Here is a 14,052-nt window from a genome sequence, read left to right as displayed (position 1 = left end):
CCTTGTTCTGGACTTCCCCAACATCGGGAACAATCTTCCTGCATCTAGCCTGTCCAACCCCTTAAGAATTTTGTAAGTTTCTATAAGATCCCCAATCAATCTTCTAAATTCTAGCGTGTACAAGCCGAGTCTATCCAGTCTTTCTTCATATGAAAGTCCTGACATCCCAGGAATCAGTCTAGTGAACCTTCTCTGTACTCCCTCTATGGCAACAATGTCTTTCCTCAGATTAGGAATCTTGTGTTCCTCGTGAATCCATCGCTCTTCTGCTTCCACATGTTTCTCCATCTTGTATGTGTCCATAATAATCACATTTAACCGCCCCAGATGGAGGTCAGTTTCGCATTCTTGACAATTTTCGGGTTTACGGGGTTGCTCGTTGGTATTATTGAACTAAAAAAAACACAATATGCTGGAGTAACTCAGCGGGTCAGGCAGGAACTCTGGAGAACGGATAGGTGGCGTTTCGGGTCTCGACCCTTCTTCTGAAAGCTGAAGAAGGATCTCGATCCGAAACGTCACCTATCCATGTTCGGAGATGCTGCTTGACCAGCTGAGTTACTCCAGCACTTTGTGTTTTTTTGTGTACTAACCAGCATCTGCAGTTATTTGTTTCTAAAGAATGAACATTGAATTATCCAATGTTAAGAATCCCCCTTCCCCCCCTCCTGAGACCCCACACCTGGTGCACAGCCAATTCTCCAAACCCTTTCTCATCCCCCCCGCATTCCCTTCCTCCTTTATCCCTCCCTCTGACTTTACACTTCAATCCTCTCTCTTCTTATCTGACAACCTTTTGTCTCCTTTATACCGCCAGCCTTTGCCACTTACTCCACCCACGTGCTAATCAACCCACCCACCCCACCTGTATCCACCTCCCTTCTCCAGCTTTCTCCCCAATACTACAATCATTTTGAAGAAGAGTTCTGACTTGAAATGTCGTCTGTCCATTTCCTCCAAAGATTCTGCCATTGGTATGAACACAAAGTGCTGGAGTAACTCAGCGGGTCAGGCTGGCAGCATCTCTGGGGAACATGGATAGCTCACATTTCGGGTCGGGACCTTTTCTGAAGGGTCTCGACTCGTAACACCACTTATCCACGTTCTCCAAAGATGCCTCCTGACCTGCTGGGTTACTCCAGTACTTTGTGCTTCAGTAATGATTCCAGCATCTGCAGTTCCTTGTATTTCCAAAACCAGCCTTCTTTTAATCTGCAGCCGGTACTTCACATTGGGATAATTAACACTTGAGATCGTTATAACTGTTTCATTGTGAGATTCTTTCCCATCTGTTCCAATAATTCTACATCACCCTATTGTTTCTGCATTCCACCTCCCTCAACCTCCACCTCTTAAAGGGCCTGTCCCACTTACTCGACCTTTTCAGGTGACTGCCGGCACCCGTGATAGGTCGCCAAAATTTTCAACATGTTGAAAATTCAACAGCGACCAGAAAGACGCTACGACTCTTTGGAGACCTCTCACGACCAGAGGAGGCGTCTCACGACCATACAGGCGACCCCTGGCGACATATCACGGGTGACCTCTCACGACCATACAGCTTTTACATTTTTCAGCTTGAAATTGTGCAATCTGGTGCATACTGTAGCGAGTTTTTTAACTTACACTTGAATGCAACATTTATGCTTCAAATTGGATTAAGTATGAATAAGGTTAGGCTAAATTACATTCCACAGTAGAGCCAGGCTCTGATCAATAGGTGTAGCACATGAATGACTTTAGTATATTCATATATGGAAATCAGATTATAATTCATGCTGTTATACATATATATAGAGAAACAAAAACATAGAAACAAGGCAAGAGGAGTCAGACTTCCATCACTGTTCTGCACAAAGAAATCAATCAACCTTACCCTTTGACTATAGAATCAAGACAAAAATAATGCCACATACTCAACCATATATGGTTCAATGAAATTAAGATATACATGTAAAACATATATATGGAAACAGGCCCTTCGGCCCACCAAGTCCACACCGACCAGCAATCTACCATACACCAGTTGTATCCTACACACCATGGACAATATGCAGAAGCCAATTAACCTACAAACCTGCACTTCTTTCAGATGTGGGAGAAATCGGAATATCCAGAGAAAACCATGTGGTCATAAAGAGAATGTACAAATACTGTACAGACACCACCTGCATTCAGGATCAAACCTGAGTCTGTGGTGCTACAAGGCAGCAACTCTACCGCTGCGCCACCGTGCCACCCCATTAAATTATTTTTTCTGTAATATATTTATTATGGTGTCACGTCAATAAAGATGAATACATGATTCTGATTTCTGCCCTTAGTTGGATAACACACATCACCAGTCATTGTGTTTTATGGCTGGTTTTCAACCTCTTCAGTCTGAAGGTCCCGACCCGAAACATCACCCATTCTTTCTCTCCAGAGATGCTGCCTATCCTGCTGAGTTATTCCAGCTTTTAGTGTCTATCTTCAGTTTAAACCACCATCCTTCCTACACTCTTTGTTAAGCGAAACAGGTCCTATTCTCATAATATTATTCACCTCAACTAAGTCTTTTCTTCACCTCCGTTGCTGCAGAGAATACAATCCCTGTCATCAAAACTTTCTTCAAAGTGAAAAAAAAAATTCCAACCCTGCAAATATATTCATAAAATGCCCCTGAATCCTGTCCAGAGAAATTGCACCATTTCTACAGTATGTCATAGTCTTGGAAACAGGCCCTTCATCCCAACTTGTCCATGCAGATCAAGATGCCCCATCTAAACTAGTCCCATTTCTCCGCATTTGGCCCATATCCCATTAAACCGTATGTGTGCCAGTGCAGTGTAAGGGTGTGTGTTAGGTTGTGTGTGAGAGTGTGTCGGTGAAGCGGCGACAACACCCGGAGTGAGCGGAGACTTGGCGATGTCCTGGGAGCATTTCCCTCTCTCCCCCCCTCCCCGGGAATGCGGGCCGGCCCAGGTGTTCTGTGTCCAGCTGGGGTCCAGGGGAGGTGAGGGTCAGTGACCCAGGGGTCCGGGGGAGGTGATGGACAGTGGCCCGGGGGTCGGGCATCGGAGTGGAGCCATAGCCCGAGATTCATCCCCGCAGCCCCGGAGAAATTGCTCGTTCTTTACGGGAAATCCGCCGACAGAAAACTATTCTCATTGGTGAGTATGGAAGTGTGTGGCTTTATTTATTTAGTTATATGCTTTTTAAAAATAATATTTTGAGCGTGCGAACTTCCGTCATCAGCGTGAGAGCGTGAGAATTTCATCAAATACGTGAGTCTCACGCTCAATGCATGAGAGTTGGCAGCCCTGAAACCAGCGTCTACATTTCCTTCCTACACATACCGTACACCTTCTTTATCACTCTATCTACTTGTTTTGCCAAGCATTAAGATTGGTCAAATAATAAAACTTGTAAATTGCCTCTGATGCTAAATGGTGCCCTCATGTTTATGGCAATGAGGAAGGCAAACCCAGTTTACAGATCCAGCACTGAAACAGACCCTTCAGCCCACCGAGTCCATGCGGACCATCGATCACACGTTCATACTAGTTCTATGTTATCGTTCTCATCCACTCCCCACACACTAAGGGCAATTTCGAGACGGCCAATTAACCTGCAAACCCGCACATCTTTGGCACGTGGGAGGAAAACCGGAGCACCCGGTGGTCACAGGGAGAACGTGCAAACTCCACCCAAACAGCACCCGAGGTCAGGATCTAACCCGAGCCTCTGGTGCTGTGAGGAAGCAGCACTACCAGCTGTGCCACTGAGCCACCCTGTATCTGTCTGTGGGTCAGTTTAGTTCCTCTGCCTCTACCCATTTAAAATGACTAAGATTAAAATATTGTGTGTGCTCCAATACATAATGGAAAAGGATTGTTTTTCCTGACAGTCAAAAGGTAGAATAATCCGATTAGCACTGGAGACACAGGGAACTGTAGATGCGGGTTTACAAAAAAGACACAAAGTGGTGCAGTATCTCAGCAGGTCATAAAGTCATGTGATAAGAGCAGAATTAGGCCATTCGGCCCATCAAGTCTACTCCGCCATTCAATCTCCCTCCTAATAATAATAATAATAATAATAATAATAATAATCTTATTTATATAGCACATTTTTAGTCAACTTGCATTGACCCCAAAGTGCTTCACATAATTACATTACATTTACACACAGGCAAAGGTGGGTGAAGTGTCTTGCCCCAAGGACACAACGACAGTATGCACTCCAAGCGGGATTTGAACTGGCTACCTTCCGGTCGCCAGCCGAACACTTAGCCCATTGTGCCATCTGTCATCCCCATTCTCCTGTCTCACCGGAGAACATGGCGCATGACTGGAGAAAATGGATAGGTGATGTTTCTGGTCGGGACTCTTCTTCAGACACGATCTCAGTCTCTGGTCTACATATGGCTCATATTAGCTTACCCATGCCTCGTGACCAAGTTAGCAATGATGTTATGAAGATCACCACCAATGACTGATCACTCCTACCTCAGGAGAGGATAATTGAGTTGGGTCATCGTCTGCATAGTTCATGGGGATTAATTTATCTTCCAGGATATTGACCAGATGGTTGGCTATTACCCGTTGTTGAATGGGGTTACAGTTAATCTCCAGAGAAAGTATCAAAGGATATTCGGATGTCTATGAAAGAAATAACAACAGAAAATTAGATGCAGCCACAACTCAAGTTCATCAGCCCGCAAAACCAAGCTGGAATCATCAAGAAACACACAGTGGTCTTCTGTCAACTTGTCAGAGTCAATAACTCTTGTACACTTTGTAGTGTCCACAAATAATACTAGAAATGCAGCATCCAACATTCACAACAGACAAGAAGAGCATCAAAATATTCTTTACAACAGTATCTTCACAAGATTTTCTATGTTTATGAGCAAAGGAAGCTGAATAAACCAGTCATTCCTTGAACTATAAAGAATGAAAACAGTAACCACTTAAAAATAGATCAATCGTGGAAAATCAGCAGAGAGTAAGAAAAAAGTAGGATAAAATTGAGATTGAAGGTGATTTAAATAAATATCATATTGATGTCTGATGAAGGGTCTCGACCTGAAACGTCACCTATTCCTTTTTTCCATAGATGCTGCCTGTCCCACAGAGTTACTCCAGCATGATGTGTCCATCTTTGATGTAGCATCTGCAGCTCTTTCTTAAAGCCCTGTCCCACGGTACGAGTTAATTCCAAGAGCTCTCCCGAGTTTAAAAAAAATCAAACTCGTGGTAAGCACGGAGAATGAACGTAGCGGGTACGTCGGAGCTCGGGGACGGCTCTTAGCGGCTCGTAACGCTAACGGCAGGTACTCAGGAAGACTGGATAACGGCGGGTAAGCACGGGAAGACTCGTGAAGATTTTTCAACATGTTTAAAAATGTCCACGAGAGCCCCGAGTACCAACGAGCAGCCATTATCGTAAATCTCTAAGTTCGAATCAGGGCAAACTCGGGAGAGCTGTTGGAATGAACTCGTACTGTGGGACAGAACTTTCACACATAGGGATAAGCAAGAAATTCTGGATTTGATAGGCAATGCCGATATTCCCCAATATATATTTCTGAAATTGGCATGAAATTCATGATGGTTATGATGTATTATAGTGGTTTGTAGTTCTTCAATGATAGGATTAAATGAACCCTGTACATTTCCCCCCCAAAGATACTGCCTGACCATCTGTGTTCCTCCAGCACTTTGTGTTTTAGTCAAGACTGCACCATCTGCAGTTCATTGCGTTGATTCTAATTTCTATTTTGTCCTCTCTGGCCTTTGTCCACCATCACCAATCAACCTCCCTCACTTGAAACTTCCCTTTTCACTTCGAGCCGTACAGTTTTGCGTACAGTTTTGGTCTCCTAATTTGAGGAAGGACATCCTTGTGATTGAGGCAGTGCAGCGTAGGTTCACGAGATTAATCACTGGGATGGCGGGACTGTCATATGAAGAAAGATTGAAAAGACTAGGCTTGTATTCACTGGAGGTACACAAAAATGCTGGAGAAACTCAGCGGGTGCAGCAGCATCTATGGAGCGAAGGAAATAGGCAACGTTTCAGGCCAACCCCTCCTTCAGGCTTGCATTCACTGGAGTTTAGAAGGATGAGGGGGTACTTATAGAAACATATAAAATTATAAAAGGACTGGACAAGCTAGATGCAGGAAAAATGTTACCAATGTTGGGTGAGTTCAGAACCAGGGGCCACAGTTTTAGAATAAAGGGGAGGGCATTTAAGACTTGAGGTGAGAAAAAACTATTTCACCCAGAGAGTTGTGAATTTGTGGAATTCCCTGCCACAGAGGGCAGTGGAGGCCAAATCACTGGATGGATTTAAGAGAGAGCTAGATAGAGCTCTAGGACTAGTGGAATCAAGGGCGAGTGGAATCAAGGGATATGGGGAGAAGGCAGGCACGGGTTATTGATTGGGGACGATCAGCCATGATTGCAATGAATGGCGGTGCTGGCTCGAAGGGCTGAATGGCCTCCTCCTTCACCTATTTTCTATATTTCTATGAGCCTTTGTCACTTACCCTAGCCATCTGCTGATCAACTCCCCCCCCCCCCCCCCCCCCCCCCCCCCCCCACCTGTATCCACCTATCACTTGCAAGGCCTTGTCCCACCACCCCACCTCTCTTCTCCAGCTCTTTCTCACGCCCCCCGATTACAAAAAGTTTGAAGAAGGGTCCCGACAACAAAACGTCATCAGCCCATTTGGCTCCACAGATGCTGCCTGACCAACTAATTTTTGTTTAGCTCAAGGTTCCAGCATCAAGTCAAGTCAAGTCAAGTCAAGTTTATTTGTCACATACACATACGAGATGTGCAGTGAAATGAAAGTGGCAATGCTCGTGGGCTTTTGTGCAAAAGACAAACAACAAAACAACCAAACAAATTATAAACACAATCATAACACACATATTCTTTTACATAATAAATAATAGAAGGAAAAACGTTCTGTAGAGTTAGTCCCTGGTGAGAAAGGCGTTTACAGTCCGAATTGCCTCTGGGAAGAAACTCCTTCTCAACCTCTCAGTTCTCACTGCATGGCAACAGAGGCGTTTGCCTGACCGTAGCGGCTGGAACAGTCCGTTGCAGGGGTGGAAGAGGTCTCTCATGATTTTGTTTGCTCTGGAGTTGCACCTCCTGTTGTATAGTTCCTGCAGGGGGGTGAGTGAAGTTCCCATAGTGCGTTCGGCCGAACGCACTACTCTCTGCAGAGCCTTCTTGTCCTTGGCAGAGCAATTCCCGAACCAGATGGTAATGTTCCCGGACAAGATGCTTTCCACCGCTGCTGCGTAGAAGCACTGTAGGATCCTCGGAGACACTCTGAATTTCCTCAATTGCCTGAGGTGGTAAAGACGCTGCCTTGCCTTACTCACCAGTGCTGAGGCGTGTGATGACCATGTCATATCCTCTGAGATGTGGACTCCCAGATATTTAAAACAGTTCACCCTATCCACAGGATCCCCATTTATACTCAATGGAGTGTACGTCCTCGGATGATGTGCCCTCCTAAAGTCCATGATCAGCTCCTTCGTTTTTTTGATGTTCAAGAGGAGGCTGTTCTCCTGGCACCAGAGTGCTAGATCAGCCACCTCCTCCCGGTAGGCCTTCTCATCATTGTCTGAGATCAGGCCCACCACCACAGTGTCATCAGCAAACTTAATTATTGAATTGGAGCTGAACCTAGCCACACAGTCATGTGTGTACAGGGAGTACAATAGGGGGCTGAGGACGCAACCCTGGGGCGATCCTGTGCTCAGGGTGAGGGACTTCGATGTATTCCCTCCCATCTTGACTACCTGGGGCCTGGCGGTGAGAAAGTCCAGGACCCAGGCACACAGGGAGGTGTTGAGCCCCAATTCCAGTAGCTTCCCGGCCAGTCTGGTGGGGACTATCGTGTTGAAGGCTGAAGGCTGATGTTGTTGTGGCATGTGTAGTGTCAGTGATGTTATTGTGGCATGTGTAGTTCCTTGTGACTGTGCTCATGGTTGTTTATTTCTCTGCCCATAAGTTGAATGAGTGTTGTGGCCATTGCGTTACTCTCTATTTCCACAGATTTATCAAGGTTTACTGCACGAAGCCGCCACTCCTGGTTTCAGTGATGTTATTGTGGCAGCCCTTCCAGTGAGGGTTCACAGACTTTGGACTTTACTTTGGACTTTTTAACCAAGAAACAACGAGCCAAGAGGCCCTTCAGCCCACCAAGTCAAGTCAAGTCAAGTCAAGTCAAGTTTATTTGTCACATACACATACGAGATGTGCAGTGAAATGAAAGTGGCAATGCTCGCGGACTTTTGTGCAAAAGACAAACAACCAAACAAACTATAAACACAATCATAACACACATATTCTTTTACATAATAAATAATGGAAGGAAAAACGTTCAGTAGACTTAGTCCCTGGTGAGATAGGGATTTATAGTCCCTATGGCCTCTGGGAAGAAACTCCTTCTCAACCTCTCCGTTCTCACCGCATGGCAACGGAGGCGTTTGCCTGACACGTAGCAGCTGGAGTAGTCTGTTGCAGGGGTGGAAGGGGTCTCTCATGATATTGTTGGCTCTGGAGTTGCACCTCCTGATGTATAGTTCCTGCAGGGGGGAAGTGAAGTTCCCATAGTGCGTTCGGTCGAACGCACTACTCTCTGCAGAGCCTTCTTGGCCTTAGCAGAGCAATTCCCAAACCAGATGGTAATGTTCCCGGACAAGATGCTTTCCACCGCCGCTGCGTAGAAGCACTGGAGGATCCTCGGAGACACTCTGAATTTCCTCAATTGCCTGAGGTGGTAAAGGCGCTGCCTTGCCTTACTCACTAGTGCTGAGGCGTGTGATGACCATGTCATATCCTCGGAGATGTGGACTCCCAGATATTTCAAACAGTTCACCCTATCCACAGGATCCCCATTTATCCTCAATGGAGTGTACGTCCTCGGATGATGTGCCCTCCTAAAGTCCATGATCAGCTCCTTCGTTGTTTTGATGTTCAAGAAGAGGCTGTTCTCCTGGCACCAGAGTGCTAGATCAGCCACCTCCTCCCGGTAGGCCTTCTCGTCGTTGTCTGAGATCAGGCCCACCACCACAGTGTCATCAGCAAACTTAATTAATGAGTTGGAGCTGAACCTAGCCACACAGTCATGTGTGTACAGGGATGTAGAATAGGGGGCTGAGGACGCAACCCTGGGGCGATCCTGTGCTCAGGGTGAGGGACTTCGATGTATTCCCTCCCATCTTGACTACCTGGGGCCTGGCGGTGAGAAAGTCCAGGACCCAGGCACACAGGGAGGTGTTGAGCCCCAATTCCATTAGCTTCCCGGCCAGTCTGGTGGGGACTATCGTGTTGAAGGCTGAACTAGTCTATGAACAGCATCCTCACGTAGCCCCCCTTCTGGCTGTCCAGATGGGAGAGAGCGGTGTGCAAGACCTGGGAGACCGCATCGTCCGTGGACCTGTTCGGACGGTATGCGAACTGCAACGGGTCCATGTTCCGAGGGAGGAAGGCGCAGATGTGTTTCTTCACCAGCCTCTCAAAGCATTTCATGACTACCGAGGTAAGGGCCACCGGACGGTAGTCATTCAGGCAGGCTGGGGAGGCATTTTTTGGTACCGGTACAATGATGGTTTTTTTGAAGCAGGCAGGGACCACGGACTTGTCCAGGGAGAGGTTGAATAATGTAGTGAGCACTGGAGCTAGCTGCGTAGCACAGGACTTGAGTACTCGCCCCGAGATGCCATCGGGGCCTGCAGCTTTTCTCGTGTTCACCCGTGTCAGTGCCCTCCTCACGTCGTGCTCGGACAGCGAGAATGTGTGCACATTCTCCCTTCAGCTTCGGTAGCCAGCCCGCTGGCTGTATTGTCAATAGTCGGCAGACCTGGAGTGGTGTTGCCCCTCTCGAAACGAGCGTAAAAGGAGTTCAGGTCGTCAGCTAGGGAGGTGCCGGCACTTGCAGATGAGGGAGGGGTGCTCCGGTAGTTGGTTACAATCAGTAGCCCCTGCCACAGGCTTCTGGTGTCCTGCTGTTCCATCTGTAACTCCATCTTGTCTCTGTACCTTCTCTTTGCGTCCTTCACCGCCCTTCGCAGTCGGTAGGACTCTGCCTTGTAGACGTCCATGTTTCCCGATGCCAGGCCCAAGTTGTAGTCAGCGGTGCGAGCATTCAGGGCCACACGAACAGATCTATCTACCCAGGGTTGTTGGTTCGGGAAGGTGCTTACCCTTACCGTGGGGACGATGTTGTCGGTTACTGTTACGATGAAGTCCGTGACTGCTTCCGCGAACTCACTGACGTCACTGGAACTTGCTTCAAACATATTCCAGTCGACATCACTCAGTGCGTCTTGCAGCGTGGCCTCTGACTGGTCGAACCACCGCATTACGTCCCTCGTCTCTACCGCTTCCCGAACTATCCTCTGTTTATACTCCGGCAACAGGAAAATAGCAGCGTGGTCAGATTTTCCTAGGGGAGGGAGTGAAATGGCCTTGTAGCCTTTCCTGAACGGTGCGTAGCAGTGGTCCAAAGTTCTCTCCCCCCTGGTGGCACACGTGATGTGTTGGTAGACGTTCAGCATGACCTTCTTGAGATTTGATTTATTAAAATCTCCAGCCACCACCATAGCCGCATCCGGGTACTTGTTTTGATGTCGACATAGCACATCGTGTAGGGCCGATAGTGCCACGTCGGTGTCCGCCTGCGGTGGAATGTAGACGGCTGTGACGATCACTGAGCCGAACTCCCGGGGAAGGTAGAATGGGCGGCATGAGATCGTCAGGTTCTCCAGGCCCGGCGAGCAGGAACGGGAAAGCATCTTGATATTTCCAGGGTTGCACCAGTTGTTATTGGTCATGAAGCAGACTCCGCCACCCTTGGATTTCCCAGATGCTTCTGTTCTGTCAGCACGGTGGACAGTGAAGGACTCGGTTGGGCAGATTACGTGATCCGGAATCAGTGAGGTCAGCCATGTTTCAGTCAGGCAGAGGATGTTGCAGTCCCTTATGTCCCTCTGGAATCTGACCCTCGTCCTGAGGTCACCCAGCTTGTTTTCCAGGGACTGGACATTTGCCAGAAGAATGCTGGGCAGAGGGGGACGAAAGGCTTGGGCTTTCAGCCTATTCCGAATCCCCCGCTTCCCTTGATGTTTTCTCTGGGTTCTCCTTGCAGCCAAGCTCCCATTGTTGTTGCAGCAGCTTCTGCTGATCTCTGCTGGCCACGCTGGATCAGTAAGTTCCGTGCCAACCAGCGATCACTATATGCTATTATATACTCACGCACTAGGGACAATTTTACAACTTACTGAAGCCAATTAACCCTCAAACCTGCACCTTTTTGGAGCACAAAACCCATGTGGTCACAGGGAGAATGTCAAAACTCCGTACACACAGCACCCGTCGTCAGGATTGAACCCGGGCCTCTGGCGCAACTCTACCATTGCGCCACTGTGCCGCTACCACAATTGCCGGTTATTAAACAAAACTGTGCTCACCTCAAATCCATGCATGTTAATAACTTCAATGACGTCCTTGACCAGAATCATGGAAGACAAGGCAAAGCCATGATACACTCTGGGCTCATTTTCAGGACCGTCCCAACAATCCAATTCCAAGCAACGGCAGCCTCGCTTCAAAGCACTTAGAAGAAACCAAGGAAAAAATAATGTGACTTCAACTGAATTAACAATCTTAAATTTCTCCATCTCATTTCCCAGGTAATACACAATGCCACTGACTTGCACAAAAATATGAATCCGTTACTTAACTTGTACCAGTGACAACCAGAACACATGTAAAACAATCACAATATACCTGATTTAAAGAATTACATCTCTCGTTTCAGGAGCATGTTGGGGGTGTTCTTCCTGATACTAAACTTTGAATTTATAAGAATGGTTTTAAATTAAAGGTACAGGTGCTACACAAAGGTATTTTCCTATTTGTTACATTGATTCTTTTTGCTGTGGTTTTCTACAGTTAAAAGTGATAAAACAAAAGTCATTTTGTTCTCGTTGGCGATTGTCTAATTTAAAATTCTCCAATTCGTACTTCTCAAAATTTTTAATTCTCTAAATTTAGGTGTGGCGCAGCTGGTAGAGCTGCTTCCTAATGGCGCCAGAGTTTGGTGTTCCATCCTGATGCCTGTGTGTGGAGTTTGCACGATTTCCCTATGACCGCGTGGGTTTCCTCCTACGTGCCAAAGACGTGAGTGTTTGAAGGTTAATTGGCCCTCTGTACATTTCCCCTAGTGTGTCGGGAGTGGATGACGAAGAAGGATAATATAGAACTACTGCGAACGGGTGATCGACGGTCGGCGTGGAATCGATGGGCTGTTTCCGTGCGATGTCTCTAAACAAAAGCCTCAATGTACACAATTAAATTTGCAACCTAAAAATTCCTTTCACTTTTGCAATGGTGATAGAACAATGCTGTCTGTCACCCTGGCTTTTGTTGTTCAAAGTAGCATTATATTCTTTTGCAATATTTCCAAAGAGCAATATCTCAATTCCCTCTTGCCGAGAGCTTTTTGTTTCGAGCTTTGACCTGTTAAATTGGTTTGAGAATTGATTTGGCCTATTGACACTCGACACCGCAGCAGCCATCCCTCGAAGGTACAAATGCACAATACACTCTTCCTGTTAAATAAAAGACACAAAGTGCTGGAGTAACTAAACTAAATTAAGTTAAAGTAAATGAAACCAAACAAATCCAAACCAAACTAAACTAAATTAAACAAAACTAAACCGTGGAATGAGGTACAAAATGCTGGAGAAACTCAACGGGTCAGGCATCATTTCTGGAGAACATGGATAGGAGACATTTCGGGTCGGGATTCTTCTTTAGATTGGTTGTGCTGGGGATGACTGAAACATCACCAATCCATGTTCTCCAGGGATACTGCCTGAATTGTTGAGTTAAGGGCCTGTCCCACGAGCATGCGACTCCATGCGGCAAGCGCGATCTAAAGGGCCTGTCCCACTAGCATGCGACTCCATGCGGCAAGCGCGACGTAAAGGGCCTGTCCCACTAGCATGCGACTACATGTGGCAAGCGCGACCAAACCAGAAGCGGGGGCTGCGCGGAGGTTGAGTGAGTGACATGAAGTTCGAGCGAAGTCCGCGGGTAGTTCGCGCGTGACGTATGGCGTTGAGGCGGTGCGTACGGCGTCGAGGTGGCTGCTGGCCGGCAGGCCGTTGCCGCGCGGAATTTTTGAACGCGGTCAGTTTATCGGAGCCTCACGCGATGTCGGGACCAGCTCCGGACAACTCCATAAGGCTCCGGCGATCGAAGTGGGACCGGCCCCGCGAGGCCGTACGACTCAAGCGACCACGTTAGGTCGCGCTTGCCGCATGGAGTCGCATGCTGGTGGGACAGGCCCTTAACTCCAGCACTATGTGTCAGGTTTTTTTTGTAACCTAGAATCAGCAATTCCTTGTTGCTGCACTCTTCCTGTTCCTGGAAAGTGCTGCTGTTTCAAGAATATCACAGGTCATGAGGGGGACGACGCTGTACGGAGAGATGCAACATCAAGACACTCTATGAATGCCTGTGTAATGTGAACAAATACAGTTGCCCATTCCGTTTTCTCCTGAATACAAAGTGAAATCAACTTTTCTTCCTGGCGTATGGAACTTGAGTGAGTTTCCTGATCCACATTGTCCAACTAAGAACTGTACCAACAGATAGACCCCTCTGAGGTGGACATCAATGTGCGGTAGGCTTCACCGCGACAGTGCTAACTGATATCTGTTGGGTAATGTCACACATACAGTATATCTTGGCCTGGTCATCATCCACTCCTACCCCTCCTGGGTCACCTATCCTTGCCGTTCCCATCTTCCCACCAACCCCACACCCCCCCACCCTCATTTTCCAATACACTCCTCACCTTCCTTGTCAGATTCCACCATTCGCATCCCTGCGTCTCCTCCACTTATCTCACCTCCTACCTTTGTGACTATCTTCGCCCTTCTCTCCCCCTTGCTGACTCAGCCACCAATCAACCCCTCCTTACCTGGATCCACCTACCACTTGCTGGCTCTTGTTCCACCCCTTCCAC

The 14,052-nt window shown here is 47.3% G+C and overlaps 1 protein-coding gene across 1 annotated transcript in view; it reads right to left on the bottom strand.

Moving 5' to 3' along the window:
• Positions 1 to 14,052, bottom strand: part of LOC129707688 (1-phosphatidylinositol 4,5-bisphosphate phosphodiesterase zeta-1-like) — a 70,667-nt gene that overhangs the window by 32,870 nt on the left and 23,745 nt on the right. Inside the window, exons 4-5 of the mRNA XM_055652884.1 lie at positions 11,486 to 11,630; positions 4,491 to 4,643 (exon numbers count right to left, since the gene is read on the bottom strand). Of these exons, the coding sequence (XP_055508859.1) occupies positions 4,491 to 4,643; positions 11,486 to 11,630 (298 nt within the window). The remainder of the gene's footprint in view (positions 1 to 4,490; positions 4,644 to 11,485; positions 11,631 to 14,052) is intronic.

Source organism: Leucoraja erinacea, chromosome 22, assembly GCF_028641065.1.
Source record: "Leucoraja erinacea ecotype New England chromosome 22, Leri_hhj_1, whole genome shotgun sequence".
Classification (NCBI taxonomy): domain Eukaryota; kingdom Metazoa; phylum Chordata; class Chondrichthyes; order Rajiformes; family Rajidae; genus Leucoraja; species Leucoraja erinaceus.
This window is presented reverse-complemented; position numbering and strand designations above follow the sequence as displayed.